The sequence below is a fragment of the Scyliorhinus torazame genome, chromosome 16 (genome assembly GCF_047496885.1).
Source record: "Scyliorhinus torazame isolate Kashiwa2021f chromosome 16, sScyTor2.1, whole genome shotgun sequence".
Classification (NCBI taxonomy): domain Eukaryota; kingdom Metazoa; phylum Chordata; class Chondrichthyes; order Carcharhiniformes; family Scyliorhinidae; genus Scyliorhinus; species Scyliorhinus torazame.
In genome coordinates this window covers 26536609-26560665 of record NC_092722.1, presented here as the reverse complement: position 1 = coordinate 26560665, position 24057 = coordinate 26536609, and the positions used below count along the sequence as shown (strand labels likewise).

General features: G+C 49.2%; 1 protein-coding gene across 5 annotated transcripts in view; it reads left to right on the top strand.

Moving 5' to 3' along the window:
• The window catches only part of LOC140392647 (uncharacterized), a 149139-nt gene that overhangs the window by 18757 nt on the left and 106325 nt on the right, over positions 1–24057 (top strand). For all 5 annotated transcript variants that reach the window (XM_072478118.1, XM_072478116.1, XM_072478115.1 and 2 more), the window contains 2 exons: positions 148–277; positions 2565–2655. In XM_072478118.1, coding sequence (XP_072334219.1) covers positions 148–277; positions 2565–2655 — 221 coding nt within the window. The remainder of the gene's footprint in view (positions 1–147; positions 278–2564; positions 2656–24057) is intronic.

Here is a 24057-nt window from a genome sequence, read left to right as displayed (position 1 = left end):
GAGAGTCGGGGTCTGTGAGCAGAGGGAAATTTAGTTTCTCGGGATTCTGGTTCTTGGCTCCCTGGTAAATGTTAAAACCAAGTTGCTATTTAGAAAATGATAGTATGCGCTATGTGTCACTATTAAACAATGCCCTTGGTGTTCCAGTTGAGCAGCACTATGCCTCAAACATTGAGAAGAACAAGTTGGTCCGTCAGGATGTTTGTGTGGCGAAGAAGCTGCAGGATGAGGAGGAATTGGAGGCCAAACACTTCAGCCGGGAACACCAACAACAGATGTACGTATATTGGAATGGGGGGATCTGAGAGTTGGAGCAGAACAATGGGACAAGATGATGGGTTAAGGAGTCAAGTGCAGAGTGGAGCTGTGTGGAGGAGGTGGGCAAGGAGCAACCGGACTGGGCGAGAGGAAGGGTAATGGCGGGGTGGACAGGCTTGGGAGGGAGGTGAGGGGATGGGGAATGAGGGGGCAGATCTGGGAGGGAGCCGGGGCGGGGGTAATGAGGGGGCAGGCCTAGGAGGGAGGCGAGGGGGTGGGGAATGAGGGGGCAGGCCTGGAAGGGGGGCAAGGGGATGGGGAACGAGGGGGCAGATCTGGGAGGGAGCCGGGGCGGGGGTAATGAGGGGACAGGCCTAGGAGGGAGGTGAGGGGGTGGGGAACGAGGGGGCAGGCCTGGAAGGGAGTCGGGGCGGGGGGTAATGAAGGGGCAGGCCTAGGAGGGAGGTATAAGGGGAGAGATTGAGGAGGCAGGCCTATGAGGGTATGGGGGGGGTTGAGGGGGAAGGCCTGTGAAGGAGGTAGGAAGCACAGTGGCGCAGTGGTTAGCATTACTGCCTCTTGGCGCCGAGGTCCCAGGTCCGATCCCGGGCCTGAGTCACTATCTGTGTGGAGTTTGCACAGTATCCTCGTGGTTGCGTGGGTTTCGCCCCCACAACCCAAAGATGTGCAGTGTAGGTGGATTGATCATGCTAAATTGCCCCTTATTTGGAAAGAATTAATTGGGTACTCTAAAAAAAAAAAAAAAATTTTTAAGGAAGGTGGTACTGAGGGGGGGGTGGGGGGTGGGGGGGGTGGGGGGGTGGGGGGGGGTGGGGGGGGTGGTGTTGGATATTGATGGGGAATGCCTGGAAAGGAGGTGAGGGAGAATGAGGGGGCAGGCCTACTAGCTATAAAATTGAAATTTGTATAAAACTGCAAATAAAATTCAGATGACAATTTGCTTAAAATAAAAAATATATTAAATGATTTTACGATGTATTCAGAACAAAAAGTTCTCCCTTTGAAGAGTTGACACACTGGGCTGAGTTCCCAGACCCTGGCCCACATGCTCCTCCCGCTGCTCCTGTACAATGCAGCGAACTGCTGAACAATAAAGTATTGTGTGCTGGAGCAGGGATCCTGCCCCTCCCCCAGGATCTGCTCCTCGGCCTACCCTCTCTGCCAACAATGGACTTCCACCTCATCGCACCCGACCTGGGTTTGGAGTCCTGGCTGACAGCAATGTCCAGCCTGGGCAGCGTGTGCTGTTATGGTGCTTGCACTGGCTCAGAACTCTCGCCTGCACTTGTCTAGTGATCGACCAGTGAATGTGTGACTGGGTAAGCAGGTATCTCCAGCCGAGGTGGCTGCACAGCAGCTGCTGGCAATGGATTGGCCAGTCTGCTCACTGGAGAGGTGGACTGGTCACAGGCCTGGGATTGCTGCCACTCGAAGGTCAAAGCTGTGGCAGATAGGATGGGGGGTGGGGGGGGAAGTTGGTCAGCTCTCAGAGCTGGTGAATGGTACGGAATAAATCCAGGGCCCTTCTGCACAGACTTGATAAGCCCCTCGGACTCCTCTTTGTCAAATTCCTAAGCCCTCTGGATTTAAGTCACTTGAACTTTTCTCGACAAGGAGTGGTGTAACCAGCACTGGGCAAAGCCTGTCTCGATCAGACAGTACTTTGAATTGGTGATGAGTTGACACATGTCCGATTGGTGAACAGTGAAACTGGGTGTGGGTCTTGTCCTGAAGCACCTCCAGCTTCAATATATTCAAACCTCTGCAAGTTAGAAGCATGTTCCCTGCACCCACTCTTCATCTGATCTAAACGTAGTGCACAGTATGGGTTTGTGTTTGGTGCTATCAATGTTGCTACTGCAATTATCTTTCCACTTGGTCCTGCCAAGCTCCAAACCTTTGCACGCCATGCGCCCACACAGTGAGTAACACTCTCGCCGTCAGAACGTCATCGTTTCCGGACCCACCCCAGAGGTTTGAGCCCATTATTCAGCCAGATATTCCCAGCACAGTACTGAGGGTACGCATTGTTGGGGTTGCTGTCTTTCAGATGAAATCTGAAGTTAAATTGGGTGGAAGTTAAAGATACCATAGCATTATCACATTGTTGTTGGTGAGATCTTGCTCTCTGTACATTGACTGCCTCATTCCCTCCATTATAACAATAACCTGACTTCACACGTTTTCTACTGGCTGTAGAGCACTTTGGGCTGGCCTGGGGGTGTGAAAGATGCGGTATCAATGTAAGTCTGTCTTGGCGTTAACTGCACTGTTTCCATGTCTAGTGAGGAGCTTGATTCTCAGTACGCTAAAGTTATCCAAGAGGAGATTGAGCAATGTGTAGCAGAGAGCCTGCAGCGGGAGCGGCAGGATAAGGTATGTTTTGTCTTCGGGCTATGGTGAACGTTTAACTGCTCACAGAAGGCACAGCGAGGCAGCACTCCAGCCCATTCCCACTGCTCCTGAAACTCCCAGCATGTTGTGGTCTCGTTTTTTTAAGATGTTGATATCAGCCCAGGTGGGACAGTTCACTGCCTATCGTGTGAATTTTGGGTTCTTCTCATTCAGAAGCTGCTGACCTTTTTGGGATATGGTTCCATAAGTTTCAAAATCCAGCCCCCGCGTAGTCAGGCTTCATGCTTGAGCCTGGGTGGACTCTGTTGGTTATTTGACCAGCATGGCACACTCTAATCCACTTGTTAGCCCCATCACCCTACAAAATCCATATGTGGATACTTCTGTCAGGATTTACTGAACAGTCATTGAGGACGCACCCTGATCTCTGTGCCATGTGTTTGGTGCCATGTTGGGCCTGGTAAAGTTTGGGTGCTTTTTCCCCCCTTTCTCTTTCTCCCACACTGACTATCATGGCAGCAGGTTGATGGGACACGGGTGGTGAGAAGCTGTCGTTCTTTTGGCTGGTTTGGCTGCCTCATAGAGGCAACTTTTTTGTAAAAATAATTGTTATTAAAGGTTTTCATAAAATATCAATAACAAACTGAGAAATAAAAAAGAACCCAACAGGGTTAAGTACAAAACACAATCTAAAAAAGCAACCCCCCAAACCCCTCCCTTCCCCCCCCATACCTAAATAATAAATTAACATTAACACCCCGACTTAAGACAACAGGTGTATACACCCCCTCAGACCATTCCAGTGTAAATAACATAAACAAAAATAAAGTAACCTCCCCCCCCCCCCCCCCCCCCCCCCCCGAGCTGCTGCTGCCATTGACCAATGTCTACCGTTCTGCCAGAAAGTCTAAGAACGCTTGCCACCGCCTAAAGAACCCCTGTACTGACCCTCTCAAGGCGAATTCCACCCTCTTCAATTTAATGAACCCTGCCATATCGCTGATCCAGGATTCCACGCTTGGGGGCCTCGTATCTTTCCACTGAAGGAGAATCCTTCGCCGGGTTACCGGGGACGCAAAGGCCAGAATTCCGGCCTCTTTCACCTCCTGCACTCCCGGCTCCTCTGCCACCCCAAATATTGCGAGCCCCCAGCCCGGTTTGACCCTGGATCCTACCACCCTCGACACTGTCCTCGCTACGCCCTTCCAAAATTCCTCCAGCGCTGGGCATGCCCAGAACATATGGGTGGGATTTGCTGGGCTCCCTGAGCACCTAACACACCTGTCCTCACCCCCAAAGAACGTGCTCATCCTTGTCCCGGTCATGTGTGCCCTGTGCAGCACCTTAAATTGTATGAGGCTGAGCCTCGCGCATGAAGAGGAAGAGTTCACCCTCCCTAGGGCATCTGCCCACGTCCCCTCTTCGATCTCCTCTCCCAACTCCTTCTCCCACTTACCTTTCAACTCCACCATCGAGGCCTCCTCCTCCTCCTGCATCACCTGGTAGGTTTCCGAGATCTTCCCCACTCCCACCCACCCCCCCAAGAGCACCCTGTCCTGTACTGTGTGTGGCAGTAGCCGTGGGAATTCCACCACCTGCCGTCTGGCAAACGCCCTTACCTGTAAGTACCTGAAGGTGTTCCCCGGGGGGAACCCGTACTTCTCCTCCAGCTCACCCAAGCTCGCGAACTTCCCGTCCACAAACAGGTCCCCCAACTTTCGTATCTCTGCCCTGTGCCACCCCGAAAACCCTCCACCTGTTCTTCCTGGGGCGAACCGGTGGTTCCCCCGTAATGGGGTCACGCCGAGGCCCTAACTTCCCCCCCTATGCCGCCTCCACTGCCCCCAAATTTTGAGGGCCGCCACCACCACCGGGCTCGTGGTATACCTCCTTGGAGGGAGCGGCAGCGGCGCCGTTGCCAGCACACCAGACTCACAGAGGCAACTGATTAAACAACAAAACCTTTCTCCTTAAATCACAAACTGCCCCACACTTTCCCAAACCAGTCTGGCCATTCCTGCAATGCCATAAACTCAGGACGAGCAACATCTGATTTAGTGAATTGTTCTTGCAGAACTAAATCATTAGCCGTGCTGATCCAACAGTCCAGTGGCTGGATGGGGGAGTCAAAATCTCATGTCTGTCTAGCTTTGGCACAAATCCTCTGCGTGTTAACCTTTGTCAAACTGGGGTGAAACCCGTTTCCCCCGTGTCCGCTCTCTCCGAGGGCAGGCAGTGGCGTAGTGGCTAGGGCAGCACGGTAGCATTGTGGATAGCACAATTGCTTCACAGCTCCAGGGTCCCAGGTTCGATTCCGGCTTGGGTCACTGTCTGTGCGGAGTCTGCACGTCCTCCCCGTGTGTGCGTGGGTTTCCTCCGGGTGCTCCGGTTTCCTCCCACAATCCAAAGATGTGCAGGTTAGGTGGATTGGCCATGATAAATTGCCCTTAGTGTCCAAAATTGCCCTTAGTGTTGGGTGGGGTTACTGGGTTATGGGGATAGGGTGGAGGTGTGGACCTTGGGTAGGGTGCTCTTTCCAAGAGCCGGTGCAGACTTGACGGGCCGAATGGCCTCCTTCTGTACTGTAAATTCTATGATAATTATTGCTGGATTAGTAGTCCAGAGACCACGGTGATGCTCTGGGGATCTGGGTTTGAATTAAATAAATAAATATCTGGAATTAAAAGTCTAATGATGAACGTGAAGCTATTGTCAATTGTCATAAAACCCCATCTGGTTCACTAATGCCCTTTACCTGGTCTGACCTACATGTGACTCCAGACCCACAGCAATGCAGTTGACTCTTGGGTGCCCTCATGGATGGGCAATAAATGCTGCCCCACATCCCATGAACAAATTCTTTTAAAAAGTTGAAGAAAGGCAAATCTCTCCAGATAAATTCAGGTTAGTTTTTCAGGTCGGAATCCAAGAGTTTGGAGTAGGTCAGGGGAACTGAAACAGAGTAGTACTTGCAGCTGTCAAATTGGACTGGCTGGTGTGTTTAATTGTGATGTGGGCTTTTAGCCCCAGGCCTCCTGTGCAACGAGACACTGTTAGATGGAATCTCAGATCAGTGATTTTTTTTTTTCTTCTAAATTATGGATGAAGCTACAGCTTGTTTTGCAGCTGGGGTTGGAGTGGAGACTTTCCCCTGAAATGAAAATGAAATGAAAATCGCTTATTGTCACAAGTAGGCTTCAATGAAGTTACTGTGAAAAGCCTCTAGTCGCCACATTCCGGCGCCTGTTCGGGGAGGCTGTTATGGGAATTGAACCGTGCTGCTGGCCTGCCTTGGTCTGCTTTCAAAGCCAGCGATTTAGCCCAGTGTGCTAAACAGCCCCTACCTGAGAGCTCGGGGGCCCCATTACTGACTCCTTGCCCAGCTGAGTGAGGTGAGAGAGTGGATTTGGGTCTACCTGTGAAAAAAGCTGTTAAAAGTCGGGGGTAGGGGGAGTCACCTGATGTGAGTGGCAAAGCGGCTGTGTTTTCATAAACTCCGGCTCTGCTCATTTCTTATAATCCTTTATTTCATCCTGGTTCACATTTCATATTAGTCATTTCCCGGGATATATGTCTCGCGCTATGTCCCTGGAGGATTCTGATTGGTGTTTTGCGGAGAGAAGCTGAGATAAATTGCAGAAAATCCTTGTTTGACTGTGGCAGTCGGAGTGGACTGGGATGAGGACCAGCTCGCAGTGACCGTGTTGCTGGTGGGTGGACTTTTGCCTTGGCGGTGCTGTGTGCATCTGGATGATGGCCGCCACTGAGGATGTTGTTCTGGATGAAGATCTCGGCTCTGTGGTGCACTTCTTTAGTGTTCACTTTGAAGAACTGCGAGGTACCCTTGGGAGAATGGTGAAGGCACATTAGGGAGTTCTTGCATTCGAAAGGGCACTTGCCCTAATAGGTAGGCTGTGGGTTACATCAGCATTGAATTGGTGGGGCATGGTGGAAGTGATGGTGCTTTGTTCCTCGAATCTTTGAGAAATGCCAAGGAGTGTTCGTCGGTCCTAACCTGGCACTGGGCTTCTCGAGCAAAATAGATGGTGTCAGTATCCAAGAATTCTTCTATAACCCTGGGCATTACTCTCTTGTGATTACTTTGTTGATTATTTATTGTTGTCTTTTCTCCTGCAAGGGCGTGCGAGATGTGAGCACGAGGCAAGTGTCGTCTGTTCTCCTGTTCTAGTAACAAAACATTTTGAGGTGATTGTGTGAAATGCGGTCGATGCACAATTAGACTTTTTTTTTTGTCATTTTGTGTTATAATCCTTGTGGGCATGGGCGGGGATTGAATGAAGATGAGTGGAGCCACGGCAGGGTGATGGGTGGATGGTGGGGGTGATGGGTGGTTTGTTGGTGTGGGTGTGGGTTAGTTAAGTCCTCAGTGAGATTGAGGAGAGCCCCCCCCCCCCCCCCCCCACCCCAGTTAGAGCTAAAACATTATCAGGTTTTTATTTAGTTTTTTTGTTGTTTTGAATTTAAGAATCCAGACCTTTCTCCTTCGATGGCCTGGGCAGATTTATGTACCCTGGGAGGACTGGGTTCCTTGTGACTTTTCCTTAAGGTTGGAGTTTTTCCTGTGGGTCCTTTTTTTCTAGAGTTATTAGAATGGGGGGGTATGAGTGGCGGCGAACGCTGAGGTGGGTTTTATTAATCTTTGGCTGGGCTGTTTAAGAAAGATTGTTCTTGGTATCCTTTCTGTGATGGCAGACAGTGCTGGGTGGTTTTTCGATTAGTCGGGGGGTTCTTCCCTTTGGGTGGGGGGGGGGGGGGGGGGTGTTGTTTTTTCTCTCCTTTTCTTCATCTGGGTGAGCTGGGTGCTGTTCCTAATCCTGGAGCGTCTGGTGATTCAGGCCAGATTCCCCTGGAATTGCCCCCCACCCCTCCTCCCCTCCAGGGCGTCCAATTATTGGGTGTTTTGACTATTCTCCCTCTCTTCAGTGAAGGGTCTCCCCGGGCTGGGGCTGACGTAATCATTGTAAGCCTGGCTGGAGAGGTGTGGGTCCGGCTGGGGCCTGGGGGTGTACTGGAGCTCCTAGGATTATTGATTCCTATGTGCCGGGGTGTGCTGGGTTAGGCCAGGTCTGGTGCTGGGGCTGGTACCCTGTACTCCCTGGAGTGTGGGATGTCCCTCTCGATGGCACTTAGTAGGGACATCCCAAGATGCCGGGTTTTGCTTCTTCGGTACACGAGGGCCTGGGGTTGAGCTGACCTGTGTTTTTGGTGGTCATCTTGTGGTATATATGTAACTCCCCTTTGGAACTAGGGTTCTCGAGTATTTTCTTTCCTTTTGTAAGGGTAGATGTAAAGAGTCCGTGAATGGCTGTATCCAAGGGTACAGATGAGTTTGGTATCCGAGGAGTAGAGGCAGTGGTGGGTTATCGGTGCCATTGGTGCTGCTAGAGTTGAGGGAGATTGAGGGAGAGTTGCGCGGCCGAACATAGCGTGGAAAATCTATCCTGAACACTCGTGGTAATTGCAGGAAGGTTTTTTAAAAATCCACTTTTATGGGATACAGGTGTCGCTGGTTAGGCCAGCATTCACTTCCTATCCCTAATTGCCCCTTGAGAAGGTGGTGGTGAGCTGCCTTCTTGAACCGCTGAAGTCCATGTGGTGTTGGTACACCTACTGTGCTATTAGGGAGGGAGTTCCAGGGTTTTGACCCAGTGACAGTGAAGGAACGGTGATATATTTCCAAGTGAGGGTGGTGAGTGACTTGGAGGGGAACCTCGAGGTGGGGTTCCCAGCTATCTGCTGCTCATGTTCTAGATGGTGGTGGTCGTGGGTTTGGAAGGTGCTGTCTCAGGAACCTTGGTGAGTTACTGCAGTGCATCTTGTAGATTGTACACACGGCTGCCACTGTTCATCAGTGATGGAAAGCGAGTAAACTTTTGTGGAAGGAGTAGCAATCAAGCGGGCTGCTTTGTCCTGGATGGTGTTGAGCTTCTTGAGTGTTGTTGGAGCTTGTAGATGGTGGACAGGCTTTCGGGAGTCAGGAGGTGAGTTACTCACTGCAGGATTCCTAGCCGCTGACCACTTTACCATGGTTTTCATGGCATCATCCTGTTTCTCCCTTAGTCTCTGGTGGGGATTGTAGAGGCATCTATCCTTATCTAATGATTGCACGTTGTTATTCTGTCCCCCTCTGTATTCCTGTATGTTGAGCCGTTTTTGTCCCTTACTTACTGTAATTTATTAATTTGTCCCTTTCTTACTGTGATTTATTTATTTTGTAATTTTATTGCGGTGTTTTCAAAAATGTAAAATTCTGATAAATATACTTTCTTTTTAAAGTCGGGGTAGTCCTCTTAGTTTGCTAACTCGGTTGATTAGAATGGCTAGTATGTGATGTAGAATGATGCCAACAGCGCAGGTTCAATCCCCGGATGGGCTGTGGTGGTTCATGGAGGTCTGCCTCCTCACATTGCCCCCCCCACCCCCATGCTGGCGGAGTGGTACCCCACAGGCTATACATAACCAATTGTCTGTCTGGAATGAAGAGAGACGTCTATGATGCTATGGCTAATTAGCTACCTCTAGGTATCTGGTACAGTCCCCAGCACCTATACTCAGGGCTGTGAATGTGATTAGCCCTGTGTGTTTGTGGTGTTAATGGTGGGGACTGCACTGTAGCCTTCACGCGCAGTGTCAGTGAGGGAATCAGACCTCCGAGGTGCAGCACCTTGCTGTGCTCCACCTGCCACTCGGGACAGGGGTCGAAGTGGGAGCAGTTCCCTCCGCCGTGGGTTGGAAGCTGGATCACACAAAACTTTGAGCAGAAGAATGGGGAAGGCACAATCATTATTGTTCAGGCTAAAGATTCATTGGGCTTTAGGGTGGCACGGTGATGCAGTGGTTAGCACTGCTGCCTCACGGCGCCGAGGACTCAGGTTCGATCCCGGCCCCGGGTCACTGTCCGTGTGGAGTTTGCACATTCTCCCTGTGTTTGCATGGATCTCACCCCCAAAGCCCAAAAGATGTGCAGGGTAGGTGGATTGGACACTCTAAATTGCCCCTTAATTGGAAACAAAATGAATTGGGTACTATAAATTTTTTTTTAAAAGTTAATCGGGTTTCACATGATATGGAAATAAGGACAGAATGTGAGATTATAAAACGAGGCTGAATTACATCTAAACGCACGGATTCAATTGCCCTGTACCCCATGTCACTGAGGGACTTTTTAATCCTAATAGATTATAAAGATACTTATTACACAAAGGGTCCCATAAACAGTGACTGATTCATTGGCAGACTGTGTCTCTTGGCCTGTTTATAGAAGTGGCAGTGTGATGTATCGCATCCTGCCCACCCTCCCTTGCCATTTTCATCATGCCCATGTTTGTTTCGTCTGGAGATGTTTTTTTAACTGAAGTGGTTTTCTTCTGTTTATCCCCAGAGCCGATTTTGCCAGATTAATTGCAGCTCCAACAGAAAGCTGCTTTTGATGTTTAATTTTAATGGCCGGCGAGCCTGCCCGTTAAAGCCCCCCCTGGCTGAGTCTCCAGCTGTCCCCTCCAGCAGTTCACAGCCTGCCACTGCTGACTGTGTACTCGGCCCTTTCCAACTCGGTAATTGGGGACAGGGCCGCAGGTGCTGACGTGGGGAAACTTGTGGGTGGAGCCCGAACAGGGGAACGATTTCAAGATGGTCAGTAGCAGATTAAATAAGAGCTGAAGCGATATTCCACTCCACGGTGGGGCAAGGAACGGCTGAAGCAGAGTGCATTGACGTGTTCAAGAGAGGACTTTTGATGCATAGGTGAGGGAGAAGAGGATTGCGGTCTCCAGGGCAAGCTAGCAGGAGGTTTATGTGGTGTCTGGACGCTGGGGTATGGATTGCATGGGATATACAACACCGAAAGAGGCCACCCATCCCAACCTGTCCATACTTCAGTCGAGCATCTTTTCTCATCCAAATCGACCATCATAACACACTATTCCCTTCTACCTCATCTTATAGCCAAGCTTCTCCGAGCAGGAAAGTGGAGTTGAGGCCGAGAGGCGATGAGCCATGATCGTATTGACTGGCGGAACGGGCTGGAGTGGCTGAATTGCCAAACCCTGCTCCTAGTCCTTATGTTCTTATAAATGGATCCATAACCACTCCCTGTGGTAGCGAGTTCCACATTCTCACCACTCTCTCTACTGTTTTCTTCTTTCTTATTTTTATTCGTTCATGGGATGTGGCAGTCGCTGGGTAGGCCAGCATTTCTTGCCCATCCCTAATTGCCCTTGTTCAGGAGGCATTTAAGAGTCAACCACACTGCTGTGAGCCACATGCAGGCCAGACCAGGTAAGGGCGGCAGATTTCCTCCCCTAAAGGGCATTAGTGAACCCGATGTGTTTTTTTTTTTTAATGACAATCGACATTGATTTCCTGCTCATCATTAGACTTTTTTAACACCAGATTTTTATTGAATTCAAATGTCACCATCTTCCATGGTGGGTGGGATTTCAACCCTGCCCCCATCCCCCAGAGCATTACCATGAGTCTCCGGATTACTCTGGACAACACTATGCCTCCGCCTGTTGTATCTATCCAATTCAGATACTTCAACCAGCTCTTTAATCAAAGTTTACCCAGGTGTCTTTATTTATGAGGAGAACAAAGTACGGACACCAATATAATGCAACACACTTTATTAAATATAGTTAACCTGTAAATTACCCACTATATAAATAAGAAACACCCAGGATTCGACTATACTACCAGCAAAGGTGGTTTGGTATACTGTAGACTCTCTCTCCTCTTCTCCTCCTCCTCCTCCTCTCCCGCCCGCCCAGATGTCCGGAATGCCTATTTTCATTCACTTGCCCTTGACCGTCTGTAATGGAGTCTCGGGAGGCAGGGTCAGTGCCCAATGATCTAGTTGATGGCCTGTTGACAGGGCACCTGAGCCTGCCCTAGGAGGAACGATGATTGCTTGATGGGGTATCAGGAACTGTGGACAATAGGCCAATGCATCTCCTGTAGGGGCGATAATCACTTGATGGGGTATCAGGGGCAGCTCCAGACATGCTCCGCAGTCTGTTTGAGTTGTGTATATTCAAGTCGGATATTCTGCAGGCTTCTTGCTGGAGCAGACTGTGGTTTTAATTTAAAGTGCCCAATTCTTTAATTTAAGATATCTAATTTAATCAGCCTTAAAACTAGGCCCTGATTATATTGCCACACACCAGATGTGCTTCTTCTGATTTCCTTTTGGATTTTCTTGCTCTTTCTCGCTCTCACTCTCTCTCGCTGACTCCCTCCATCCTGTCAAAACTTTTGAGAATGTTTCAAATTTCTTGATTAGATCACCCTTCAGCCTTTCTTTACAGAAGAGTAAAGAGCCAGCCTTCAATCCTGTCCTGATATGCATACCCACACATTTCTGGTGTCATCCTTGTGAACCTTCTCTGAACCACCTCCAGTGCCGATATATTCATTCTACAATATGGCGCCAGGAACCTGTTTTCTGTGCTGTAGACCCGATATAATTCTGTGTCTGATCCGAGAGATTTCTAGCAGTGCCAAATATTTGTGCTGTCTTGGCTGAGCTGGTCACATTCGCATCTTGAGTGAGAAGATTGAGTTTGAAGTCTATTCTAGGACTTTGGATTGATACTAAAAGGAGGCCCCTCCAGCAGCACTGCACCCCCGCTCAGGATTGCATTGATTTAGGTGCTTGCCCTGAAGTGGGACTTGAAACCAGGACTCTGATTCTGTGAGGAAGTACTCTCCACTGAGCCAAATGGATTGACCGTTCTCCTTTGCAGATGCTTCTATGTCCAAGCTACAACTTGAGTTCACCCTCCAATGCCCTCTCCTCGATGTATTCTTGGATCTATATTCTGACAGCGTCGCTTAGGCTTCTTAACCCAGTATGGTCTCCTGTATGAGGCCAATAGGCGGCATGGTGGCACAGCGGTTAGCACTGCTGCCTCATACCACCAGGGGCCCGGGTTCAATTCCCGGCTTGGGTCACTATCTGTGCGGAATCTACACGTTCTCCCCCTGTCTGCGTGGGTTTCCTCCAGGTGGTCCGGTTTCCTCCCGCAGTCCAAAGATGTGCAGCTTGGGTGGTTTGGTCATGCTAAATTGCCCCTTAGGGTGGGGTTGCAGGGATTGGGCCTAGGTAGGGGTCGGTGCAGACTCGATGGACCAAATGGCCTACTTCTGCAGGGTAGGGATTCTATGGGACGTCTACACACTGAATAGTTTTCAGTGGATGGAATAATGTCTGATTTTCGGACAGCCGGGATTGCTGAGGCCAGTAGCTGTGGCCATGGAGCAGGGGTGGATCTTCCTGGTCTATGACTCAACATTGTGAGAAAAACATGGGAGTATTTTAGGATTCTAAAGTCGGATTTTACTGTTGCAATTTCTGTTGCACGGGCTTCTCTGAACCATTTTGTTTGTTCCAAATGACAGTAATGCATCAGAATGTATTCGACAGGAGCTGGAGACCAAAGCCACATTGGCACCTCATTTAAGAATAATTGTAACCACTGTGAGGTTGTCGGAGATGGAAAGAGAAAAGTTACACTTGGCAGTTTCCATTATTTTGAGCACTGCAGTCAAATGTTTTCAATTTTATTTTTTAGAAACATTATTCATTTAAGGACTGGAGGGCAGGGGACATGTGGCCTGGCGGTGGGGTGGGGGGAGGGCGTGAGTGGGTGTCGGAGCAGTTCATGGTCCTGAACCTCTGCCCCACACTCTAATGTTTCTATGTGGCAGGGTGTGCCCACTGAGATCCCAGTGTACCCCTTCCTGGGAAAGGCAGTTTGACTGTGAGGTGAGGCATTTATATTGATTGACCCACTAAATGGGGATAGGACATGGCACGTGACTCAGTGAACTATTACCCTTTGAACTCCCTCCAGCAGGTGTTATTTACAACTCCAGACCCTGGAGACCCTCTTGATACCTGTGATGATTTTCATAGAATTTACAGTGCAGAAGGAGGCCATTCGGCCCATCGAGACTGCACCGGCTCTTGGAAAGAGCACCCTACCCAAGGTCAACACCTCCACCCTATCCCCGTAACCCCACCCAACACTAAGGGCAATTTATCATGGCCAATCCACCTAACCTGCACATCTTTGGACCATGGGAGGAAACCGGAGCACCCGGAGGAAACCCACGCACACACGGGGAGGATGTGCAGACTCCGCACAGACAGTGACCCAAGCCGGGAATCGAACCTGGGACCCTGGAGCTGTGAAGCAATTGTGCTATCCACAATGCTACCGTGCTGCCCTCACACTCTGCTTACATTCATCATAAAGTGGAGCGATTTATGCTGCTGTCTGTGCCAGGGAGAGAAGATTGATGTTTGTCTGCTCCTTGCAACTCTACAGCAGCACTGCATTAGGCATGCGATTCCGTCAGTCCATCGTGCTGACGCTGTAATGCGTCAATGCAGCTACTGGAGTCGGGACGAAGATAATTGTGCCCTCCTCAGATTGGCTCAGCATCTAATTGATATGTATCGGGTGTCACTGGCAGCAATCTGTCTGTGTCCTTCGAGAAGAATCAATCAGGTCCTGACATTCCAACCAGCTCTTTTTCTATTTCTTCCACCTACCGTCCCTCACAACACTCCGCGCACCCCCCTCCCCTCCTGAAGGTGCTGACTCTCACTGGGGTTCAGCTCCCCCTCCTCTCCTGAAGGTGCTGACTCTCACTGGGGTTCAGCTCCCCCTCCTCTCCCTGAAGGTGCTGACTCTCACTGGGGTTCAGCTCCCCCTCCTCTCCTGAAGGTGCTGACTCTCACTGGGGTTCAGCTCCCTCTCCTCTCCTGAAGGTGCTGACTCTCACTGGGGTTCAGCTCCCCCTCCTCTCCCTGAAGGTGCTGACTCTCACTGGGGTTCAGCTCCCCCTCCTCTCCTGAAGGTGCTGACTCTCACTGGGGTTCAGCTCCCTCTCCTCTCCTGAAGGTGCTGACTCTCACTGGGGTTCAGCTCCCTCTCCTCTCCTGAAGGTGCTGACTCTCACTGGGGTTCAGCTCCCCCTCCTCTCCTGAAGGTGCTGACTCTCACTGGGGTTCAGCTCCCCCCCCCTCCTGAAGGTGCTGACTCTCACTGGGGTTCAACTCCCCCTCCCCTCCTGAAGGTGCTGACTCTCACTGGGGTTCAGCTCCCCCTCCTCTCCCTGAAGGTGCTGACTCTCACTGGGGTTCAGCTCCCCCTCCTCTCCTGAAGGTGCTGACTTTCACTGGGTTTCAGCTCCCCTCTCCTCCTGAAGGTGCTGACTCTCACTGGGGTTCAGCTCCCCCTCCTCTCCTGAAGGTGCTGACTCTCACTGGGGTTCAGCTCCCCCTCCTCTCCCTGAAGGTGCTGACTCTCACTGGGGTTCAGCTCCCCCCCCCCTCCTGAAGGTGCTGACTCTCACTGGGGTTCAACTGCCCCTCCCCTCCTGAAGGTGCTGACTCTCCCTGGGATTCAGCTCCCCCTCCTCTCCTGAAGGTGCTGACTCTCACTGGGGTTCAGCTCCCCCTCCCCTCCTGAAGGTGCTGCCTCTCACTGTGGCTGTATAGCTAATTTCCCATGCACATCTAGATAGTGAGTGACAGGGGGCTTCTTTACCAGAGGGTGCATCAGCTTGTTTCTAATCTTCCTTGATGCCTGTATATAGACTGCTGGGGGTCTGTGAATGGTTATCTCGGACTGATAGCTCTTACTGTCCAGATAATCAGGAGTGGGAAGCTCCGCTATTACAGCTCTCTGCTGCGGAGTAAAGGATTGTTTATGAGGGATTGATATTCTTATTGTGGGGTGATTTTGATATTGGGGTATGTGTCCGAGGAAATGTAGAAAGGAGCTTGGCAGGTCTGATTGTTCAAATAAAAAATCTTGTTTATAAGTAAAAGTGATTTAAGATGTGCTGGATGGTAAATGGTTTGAACCTGGTGAGCTTTCTTTCTTAACTGGTAACTGTTTCAAATTATAGAACAGCTGTAACATAAAACAAACTTTGACTTCAATCAGCATTCCCTGACATGAGAAACCTTTCTCAAATGGCCAAGAGGTAGAAACCATTCACTGTTTTTTAAAAATCAGCAAGACATTCGTGGACATAAACAAGGTGATATCAGCACAGGCTGGAGGGCACACCTGGATATTGACTGAAGTCTTTACCCTTTGTTACTCCTGGACCTGACTGGTGTTCTCCTTGCCCCCGTTCACACACCACCCCTGTGCTCAGTCACCGACACTGGCTCCCGGTCCAGCAAAGCCCCTCAATTTTTAAAATATTCAACCTGGTGTTCAAACCCTCTCTGTGGCCTCGCCCCTCTCTCTCCCCGTCTGTCTCTGTGAACTCGCCCAAACCCATAACCCTGAGATCTCCGCTCTCTTCCAATTCTGGAATCTTGCGCATTCCCGACTTTAATCATTCCACCACTGGCCGCCGAGCCTTCAGTTGTCGAGGGCTGAAGCTCCAGAATTCTTTCTCTAAACCGCTACCTTTTTCTGTTTTCCCAACTTCCTTTATAGCGAGCGCTCTTTGAGGGCATACCTCATCGATCCTCAGGTCTTTACATGTGGCTCAGTATTACATTTTCTTTGGCATTCACGCGAAGGGCTTCAGGACGTTTTACTTGGTTAAAGGTGCTCTATAAACACTTTATTGCACATACATCGAGGGGTACAGACATGGCCCACACAGATATATCTGAGAGAGTCCTCTGGGAGACAAACTTCTCATTTTCGGACCGAGCTTAAAAGCAGGGGTGTTTTGCTGGAGCTGCTCAGTGCACAGCTAGAGTACTGTGTGCAGTTCTGGAATCCGCATTATAGGAAGGATGCGATAGCACTGGAAAGGATGCAGAGGAGATTTGCCAGGGTGTTGCCTGGGCTGGAGAGTTTTAGTTAGGAAGAGAGATTGGATAGGCTGGGGTTGTTTTCCTTGGAGCAGAGGAGACTGGGGAGGGGGATCACATGATTGAGATGTATACAATTCTGAGGGACGCAGATAGAGTGGACAGGAAGGAACCTTTCCCCTTGGTGGAGGGATCAATGACCAGGGGGCATAGATTTACGGTAAGGGTCAGGAGGTTGAGAGGGGATGTGAGGAAAAACCTTTCACCCAGGGGGTGTTGGGAGTCTGGAACTCGCTGCCTGAAAGGTTGGTGGAGGCAGAGACCCTCATAACATTTAAGAAATATTTAAATGTTCACTTGCAAGGCCAAGGTCTACAAGGCTATGTGCCAAGTGCTGGAAAATAGGATTAGAATAGTTAGATGGTTTTTGACCAGTGCAGATGCAATGGGCCAGAGGGCCTTTTGTGTGTGTGGTAGTCTGTGTACGGTACCTGGTAATGCTGGAACACCATTGGTAGATATTGTATGTTTCCTATTGGTCAAGCTGTATGGTAGCTCCACCCTGCAAGGCGGGGTATAAGAGCCCGTGCCGCCCCAGCTGCCTTCTTTCTGTACCTGAGCTGCTGGGGGAAACATCTAGCTTATTAAAGCCTTCAGTTGGACTACATAACCTTGCTTTAGTGGTCATTGATCGTGCAGCTCAATGACATTTTGTTGGTTGCATGTTTTAGCTTTGATCCCAATTACAATCATAGTATAATTCTATCCAGAAAGGGGCCATTCAGTCCATCAAACCAGTGCTGACTCTATCCAAGTAACCCGCCCCTGCGAATCTCTCCTTTTCAAGTATTTATGTTATTGCCTCTGGGATTTTTCTGCTCCATCTTCTCCTGCCAGACATTCCAGATCCTCGCACCTCACTGCAGAAAGTAAATCTCCCTCTGGTTCTTTTACCAATTACCTTAATTGATCTCACTTGTTGATGTGGCCCTGAGCTCCTCACAGCTGCCTGTTTCGCCGTCTGAAACCGGCTGTGAGTTTTAAAAAAAAGAGTTGGGTTTACCGTGGTGTGCCAGCAGGGGGCGGTGTTGCAGTGCCCAGTCAGGCTGCTTGTCTGCTCAGCGGCTGGGCGCATGCCAGGTCTTTGTGTCGGGAAGACCTTGTTGCCTCCGAGCGCATTCCCAGGAGCCAAGAATCCCCTGCTGTCTGTCTGCGGAATTGTCGGCTTGGAGGAGCTGTTAATCTGTGCCCTGTAAACATTCCAGACACATTATAATTACAGCTTTGAGTTAACCCTCAAATGACTGGCAGTGAGACAGATCAGACCATCAAGTTAGTGGAATGAGACAGGTTATTGTAGTGACCGGGTAGAGTAACAGGTTAGTTAGGTGAGTGGGTTAATCATCTGGTCAGTTTAGTGAGATGATTGGCTAGTGTCGTTTTTAAAAAAAATTATAAATTTAGAGTACCCAATTATGTTTTTTTTCCTAATTAAGGGGCAATTTAGTGCGGCCAATCCACCTATCCAGCACATCTTTGGGTTCTGGGGGTGAAATCCACGCAAACACTGGGAGAATGTGAAAACTCCACACGGACAGTGACCTAGGCAAGGGAGGAGGTCTCCCTTTTAAGAGTCACTAGTTTGTGGAATTTTACTTGTGACAATAAGCTATTATTATTATTATTCTCTTCCCCCAGATTTTTTTATCGACAAGGATTATGGGGGTAGACAGGAAAAGTGGCATAGTCAGAACAGATGTGACGGAGGTGAAGGAACTGGGAGAATGGGATGGAGTCCTTACAGGATGTGGGGGGTGGAGAGCTGTAGTGGAGGTAGCTGTGGGAGTCGGTGGGTTTGAAATGGATAGACAATCTATCCCTGGAAATTGAGATAGAAAGGACAAGGAAGGGGGGGGGGGGGGGGAAGTGTCGGAGATAAACCAGGTGAAGGTGATAGAGGTGTGGAAATTGGAAGCAAAATGAATACATTTTTCCAGGTCCGGATTGGAACATGAAACAGCACCGAAACAGTTGTCGATGCACCAATAAAAGAGTTGTGGGATGGGACCGGAGTAGAACTGGAACAAGGAATGTTTCACACACCCCATAAAGAGATGGGCAAAACTGGGATCCATGCGGGTACCCATAGCCACGCCTTTAGTTTGGAAGAAGTGAGATATGTTCATGGGGAAATTGTTCAGTGAGGGGACACGTTCAGGCTCGAAACGTTAGCTCTCTTCTCCACAGATAGTGTCAGTCCTTTTAAGATTGTACCTACTGTTTTTGTTTCTGAAACAAATACTTTTTATTCCCTTTTACTTTTGATTTTTCTTTGCCCCTTTCTTCCTGTGTGTGTGTAATGTGTGTGGTGGGGGGGGGGGGGGGGGAGTTAAAGTGGTGATTTGGAATTAGACAATAGTTACTCAGTTGTATTTGTTGCATATTTCATTATAGTTGTTACAAATAAAGACTAATTGTGTGTATGTTTACAAACCCAGTGACTGTAATTATTGGGCAGCCAAGGGCCAAACACTTTGGGTATTTTTCTGAATTATTGGTTAATTCACTTGTGTTGAGTCTCCAGAGGAGTTGGAATTAGCAGCGCACTAGCCCAGGGTGTCGTATGTAGCACACTTGGTATTTGGGAAGGTCCTGGCAAAAGAGTTGGGCTAGCAATATTAGTTCAGGGTGAAATTTGTGAAATAGAGAGGATATTGGCTCAAAAAATCTGGTTGTAGAATCAACTTGTAGAATTTACAGTGCAGAATGAGGCCATTCGGCCCATCGAGTCTGCACCAGCCCTTGGAAAGAGCACTCTACCCAAGCCCACACCGCCATCCTATCCCCACACCTCCATCCTATCCCCGCAACCCCACCTAACCATTTTTGGGCACTAAGGGGAATTTAGCAGAGCCAATCCACCTAACCTACACATCTTTGGACGGTGGGAGGAAACCGGAGCACCCGGAGGAAACCCACGCAAACACGGGGAGAATGTGCAGACTCCGCACAGACAAGCGACCCAAGACGGGAATCGAACCTGGGACCCTGGAGGTGTGAAGCAACTTGCTAACCACTGTGCTGCCATGCTGCCCATGGGTGGAGCTAAGAAGCAACAAGCGATAGAATTCAATAGTTGGAATTGTCTCTAGGTCTCCAAACAGTAGTGGTAAGGTCGGGGATAGCATTAAACAAGAAATTAGAGATGTACATAGGGTGCTACTGTAATCATGGGTGAATTTAATACGCACTTGGACTGAGCAAAGCAAATTAGCAATAATTCTGTGGAGGATGGATTTTCAGACCAGTACATCAAGGAACCAGCTTAGGGAACAGGCTTTCCTAGATTTGGTATTGTGCAATGAGAAGGGATTAATTAATAATCTTGTTGCGCGGGGTCTTTTAGATAACTTGAGAGAATTCTTCATTGGGGTGGAAAGTGAAGAGGTTCCATCCAAATCTAGGATCGTAAATCTAAAGACCGGAAACTAAGAAGGTTTGTGGCATGAGTTGCGTAAAATAGATTTCAGAACTTGATTGAAAGGCACGATGGTGAATAGACCATGGCTAATATTTAAGGAAAGAATGTGTGCATGACGATGGTGCAAAAACGCAAGAAAAGCAGCCCAACCATGGCTTACAAAAGAAAGTGAGGATGTTATATGGAGGCTTTGGAGAGAGTACAGAAGAGGTTTACTAGGATGTTGCCTGGTATGGAGGACATTAGCTCTGAGGAGAGGTTGGATAAACTCAGCTTGTTCTCACTGGAGCGACGGAGGTTAAGAGGCTGATGGAAGTCTACAAAATTATGAGGGGCATGGACAGAGCGGATAGTCAGAAGCTTTTCCCAGGGTGGAAGAGTCTATTACTAGGGGGACATAGGCCCCTGACCCTGGAACTGCCCTGCCTCCAACATATGCCCAAAGTTCAAAACGAACAAACCAGAAACCAAAGATAGAAAAAAATAACAAATTACCAAAATTTAATTGCTAAATAGTCATTAGCCTCCCTGCTGTGCAATTCAAGCTCTCATGTCTTGACCTCAGTATCTATTGTGCAATATTATTTAATGCTTTTTGCTCTGTTGGAATTAATCAGTTTGCAGTGTAAATATTATTAATACAATATATTAGGGATTCAATTCCTGTACCGGCCTCCCCGAATGTGGCGACTAGGGGCTTTTCACAGTAACTTCATTGAAGCCTACTTGTGACAATAAGCGATTATTATTATGGCGTGAGGGTCAAAGTTTAGAGGAGATGTGCGAAGTAAGTTTTTTTACACAGAGGGTCGTGGGTGTCTGGAACTCGCTGACAGAGGAGGTGGTGGAAGCAGGTACGAAAGCGACGTTTAAGGGGCACCTTGACAAATACATGAAGAGGATGGGAATAGAAGGATACAGGCCCTGGATGTGTAGAAGATTTTGGGTTAGAAGGGCAGCATGGTTTTTACAGGCTTGGGGGGCTGAAGGGCCTGTTGCTGTGCTGTGTCTTTGTTCTTTAAGTAGTCATGTTCAGGAGAACAAAATCAGGATCTTGCGGGAGTGGATGTGGAGTTTCAGCACCCCAATGTGGGAAGCGATGTAACTACAGAAGCTGGGTGAAAGGAGAAACTCGATGTTCCCATTCATTAAAACCTCCCTTATTTCCAATGGAAAATACTACGAGGTGAGTCGAGTGGGGAATTTGAGAGGCTCTCAGAAACCTATTGTGTGGCGAAGTCAGGTGGTTTACTTACAGGAATCCAGTGTTGAGCTTGGGGTCAATATTCCTCTCTCTGGTTCAAGTCCCACTGTCGACAGGTAAACACAAAATCTGGCCTCTCACTCACAGTGTTTGTACTGAAGGAGTGCTGCACCGTCAGATATACTAACTTTCAGCTGAGATGTTAGACCGAGGCCCAGTCTGCTCCATCAGGCGGGCGGAAACGAGGAGCTGTCCTCTGTCCTGACCCAGGTCAATAATTTTCCCATCACAGGCCGCATGGTGGCGCAGTGGTTAGCACTGGGACTGTGGCGCTGAGGACCCGGGTTCGAATCCCGGCTCTGCGTCACTGTCCGTGTGGAGTTTGCACTTCTCCCCGTGTCTGTGTGGGTTTCGCCCCCACAACCCAAAGATGTGCAGGTTAGGAGAATTGGCCACGCTAACTTGCCCCTCAATTGGAAGAAAACTAATTGGGTATTCTAAATTTATAAAAAATAATAATTTTCCCATCACAAAAACAGATTCTCAGGTCATCATTGCATTGCTGTGAGTGGGATCTTGCTGTGTGTAAATTCACTGCCATCTTTCCTGCAACAAGAACAACATTTCAAATACTGACAGTGAAATCTTTTGGGGTGTCTGAGATTGTGAGAGGTGCTATATAAATGCAGGTTTTTCACTCTTTTTAAAAAAAAATCTTTATTCCCTTTTGCATTTTCATTCTTCCCTATCTCTCCCTTTCTCTGCCTCTCCTTTTCGCTCTGTCTCTCTCTCTCTTTGGAACAACATCTCATCTTCCGGTTAGGCACGCTACAGTCTTCCGGTCTCAATATCGAATTCAACAACTTCACATGATTAGCTCTATCCCACCTCGACCCATTTGTTTTCATCCCATTTCATTTTAACTGTCTTTTACCATTTCTTTCTTTCTTGTCTTTCTTTATATATATTTAACCCGCCCCCCCCACCCATCTTATCCACCTTTCCTTACCCTTTCTCCTCTTTGCTTCCCCCTTCTCCTCCCCCCACATCTACAGTTCACCCTCTGATGTCAGTTTCTCTGCTGTTTGACCTTTCACATCTTTTGTCCTCTCTGGGGACTGCCATTAGCACTCTTTCCCCTTGGTTTCTGTGGCCATTAGCACCCGGTTTCCCTGGGTTTCTGTGGCTATGACTCATCTTTCATTCTCACTCCACAGTATAAATATTTCCCACTTCCTCTGTCTCTTAGCTTTGACAAAGAATCATCGGACTTGAAACGTTAGCTCTTTTCTCTCCCTACAGATGCTACCAGACCTGCTGAGATTTTCCAGCATTTTCTCTTTGGTTTCAGATTCCAGCATCCTCAGTAATTTGCTTTTATCTATTTGTATCTTGTTCTGTCCCCCCTTCCAGCTCCAATCGGATTGTCACTCAGCACATGTACATTCCCACAGGGATCATTGGCCCATGCTGGAGGACCAGCATCTTTCCTTTCCTCCCACCCTGACCCGGGGCACTGAGGCTAATTGTGAAATCCCAGCTTGCAAGCTGAGGATTGCTCTTGGATTTTCAGCTCTGTGTAGCTCACCAGGGAATCCAGCTCCAATGTGCTGTTGTTCAGAGTTTATTGTGGATACCCGCTCCATGTACAGAGAAGATCTGTTCTGACTGGTTGTTGGATAGACCTGGGGTGGGATTCTCCGATGTGGCCTGGCCTGCGGTCAGGGCCCACCAATCGGCGGGCTAGCCACAGTGGCTGGGGGCCTCCTTTCCTACGCGCTGGTCCCTGCAGTCCTGCGCCATGTTGCGTCGGGGCTGGCGTGTTGAAGGAGGCCACTGCGCGTGCGCACATTGGCCCCAGCACCACTGCGCATGTCCTCGCCGGCGCAACTGCGAATGCGCGGATCCCGCGGCGCACAGTTCGCGCCGGGATCTGCAGCTGGAGGCGTGAACCACTCCAGTACCGTGCTGGCCCCCTGGAGGGGCCAGAATTAGTCACGGGAGCGGCCCGTTCATGCCGTCGTAAAACACAACGGCGTTTACAACGGCGTGGACACTCTGCCGCGGGATGGGAGAATCCCGCCCCTGTTCTGTGATCCTGATAGCCTGTTGGGTGTGGATACAGAACTATTGGTAGATTATCGAGTCGAAACACACACATTGAAATTTGTCACTTTTGTAGCTTGGAGACCAGTGGTTTCAGTGACATGGTTGGGTCAAGGATCTAAATCTCCTCCTGATACAAATGTAGGAGGCCAAATGTAAACATCCCAACCTGCGATCAGACAAATGGTGATTCGACCATAATTCTCATTTCTATAACCTCTTCAAACATTGCTCGCAGGAGTGTCACCAAACAGGTAGGGATTTTCACACCGGCAGCTTGGTCAGAGTTTTTTTGAAGAGGGTCTTTGAGGAGGGGAGAGCAGGCAGCCTTCGGGAGGGTGGCTTCAACAAGCGCAACAACAACCTGCATTTACATAGCACCTTCACCCACATCCCGGGGTGTCTCACAGGAGAGATTTCGCCAAAACAGCTTGGAGTCGGGGATACTGGAACCGAGAGCTGGGTCAAAGAGCTGGCTTCTGAGCAGCTCCTTAAAGGAGGACAGAGGGAGGTTCGGGAGGGAATCCCTGAGCTCCGGGCACAAACACTGCCACGAATGGGGGGAGGAATGAAAACTGGGAACGTGCAAGAGGCCGGAATTGGAGCAGATCTCTGAGGGTTGGAGGGCTCGAGGAAGCTATGGGATTAGGGATGGGCAATGAGATCAACCTTCCTAATCCCCCCCGCAACAACCCGGTTAACTCTGAGCCTGTGGGTGTCTGGAAAGGAGAGGGTCAGTGCCCGTATTTTTTTTTTTAGTCATAATCCATTTCCTCGGGACTTGCTGGTTTTTGGTCGACGATGGCACTGATCAGAAAT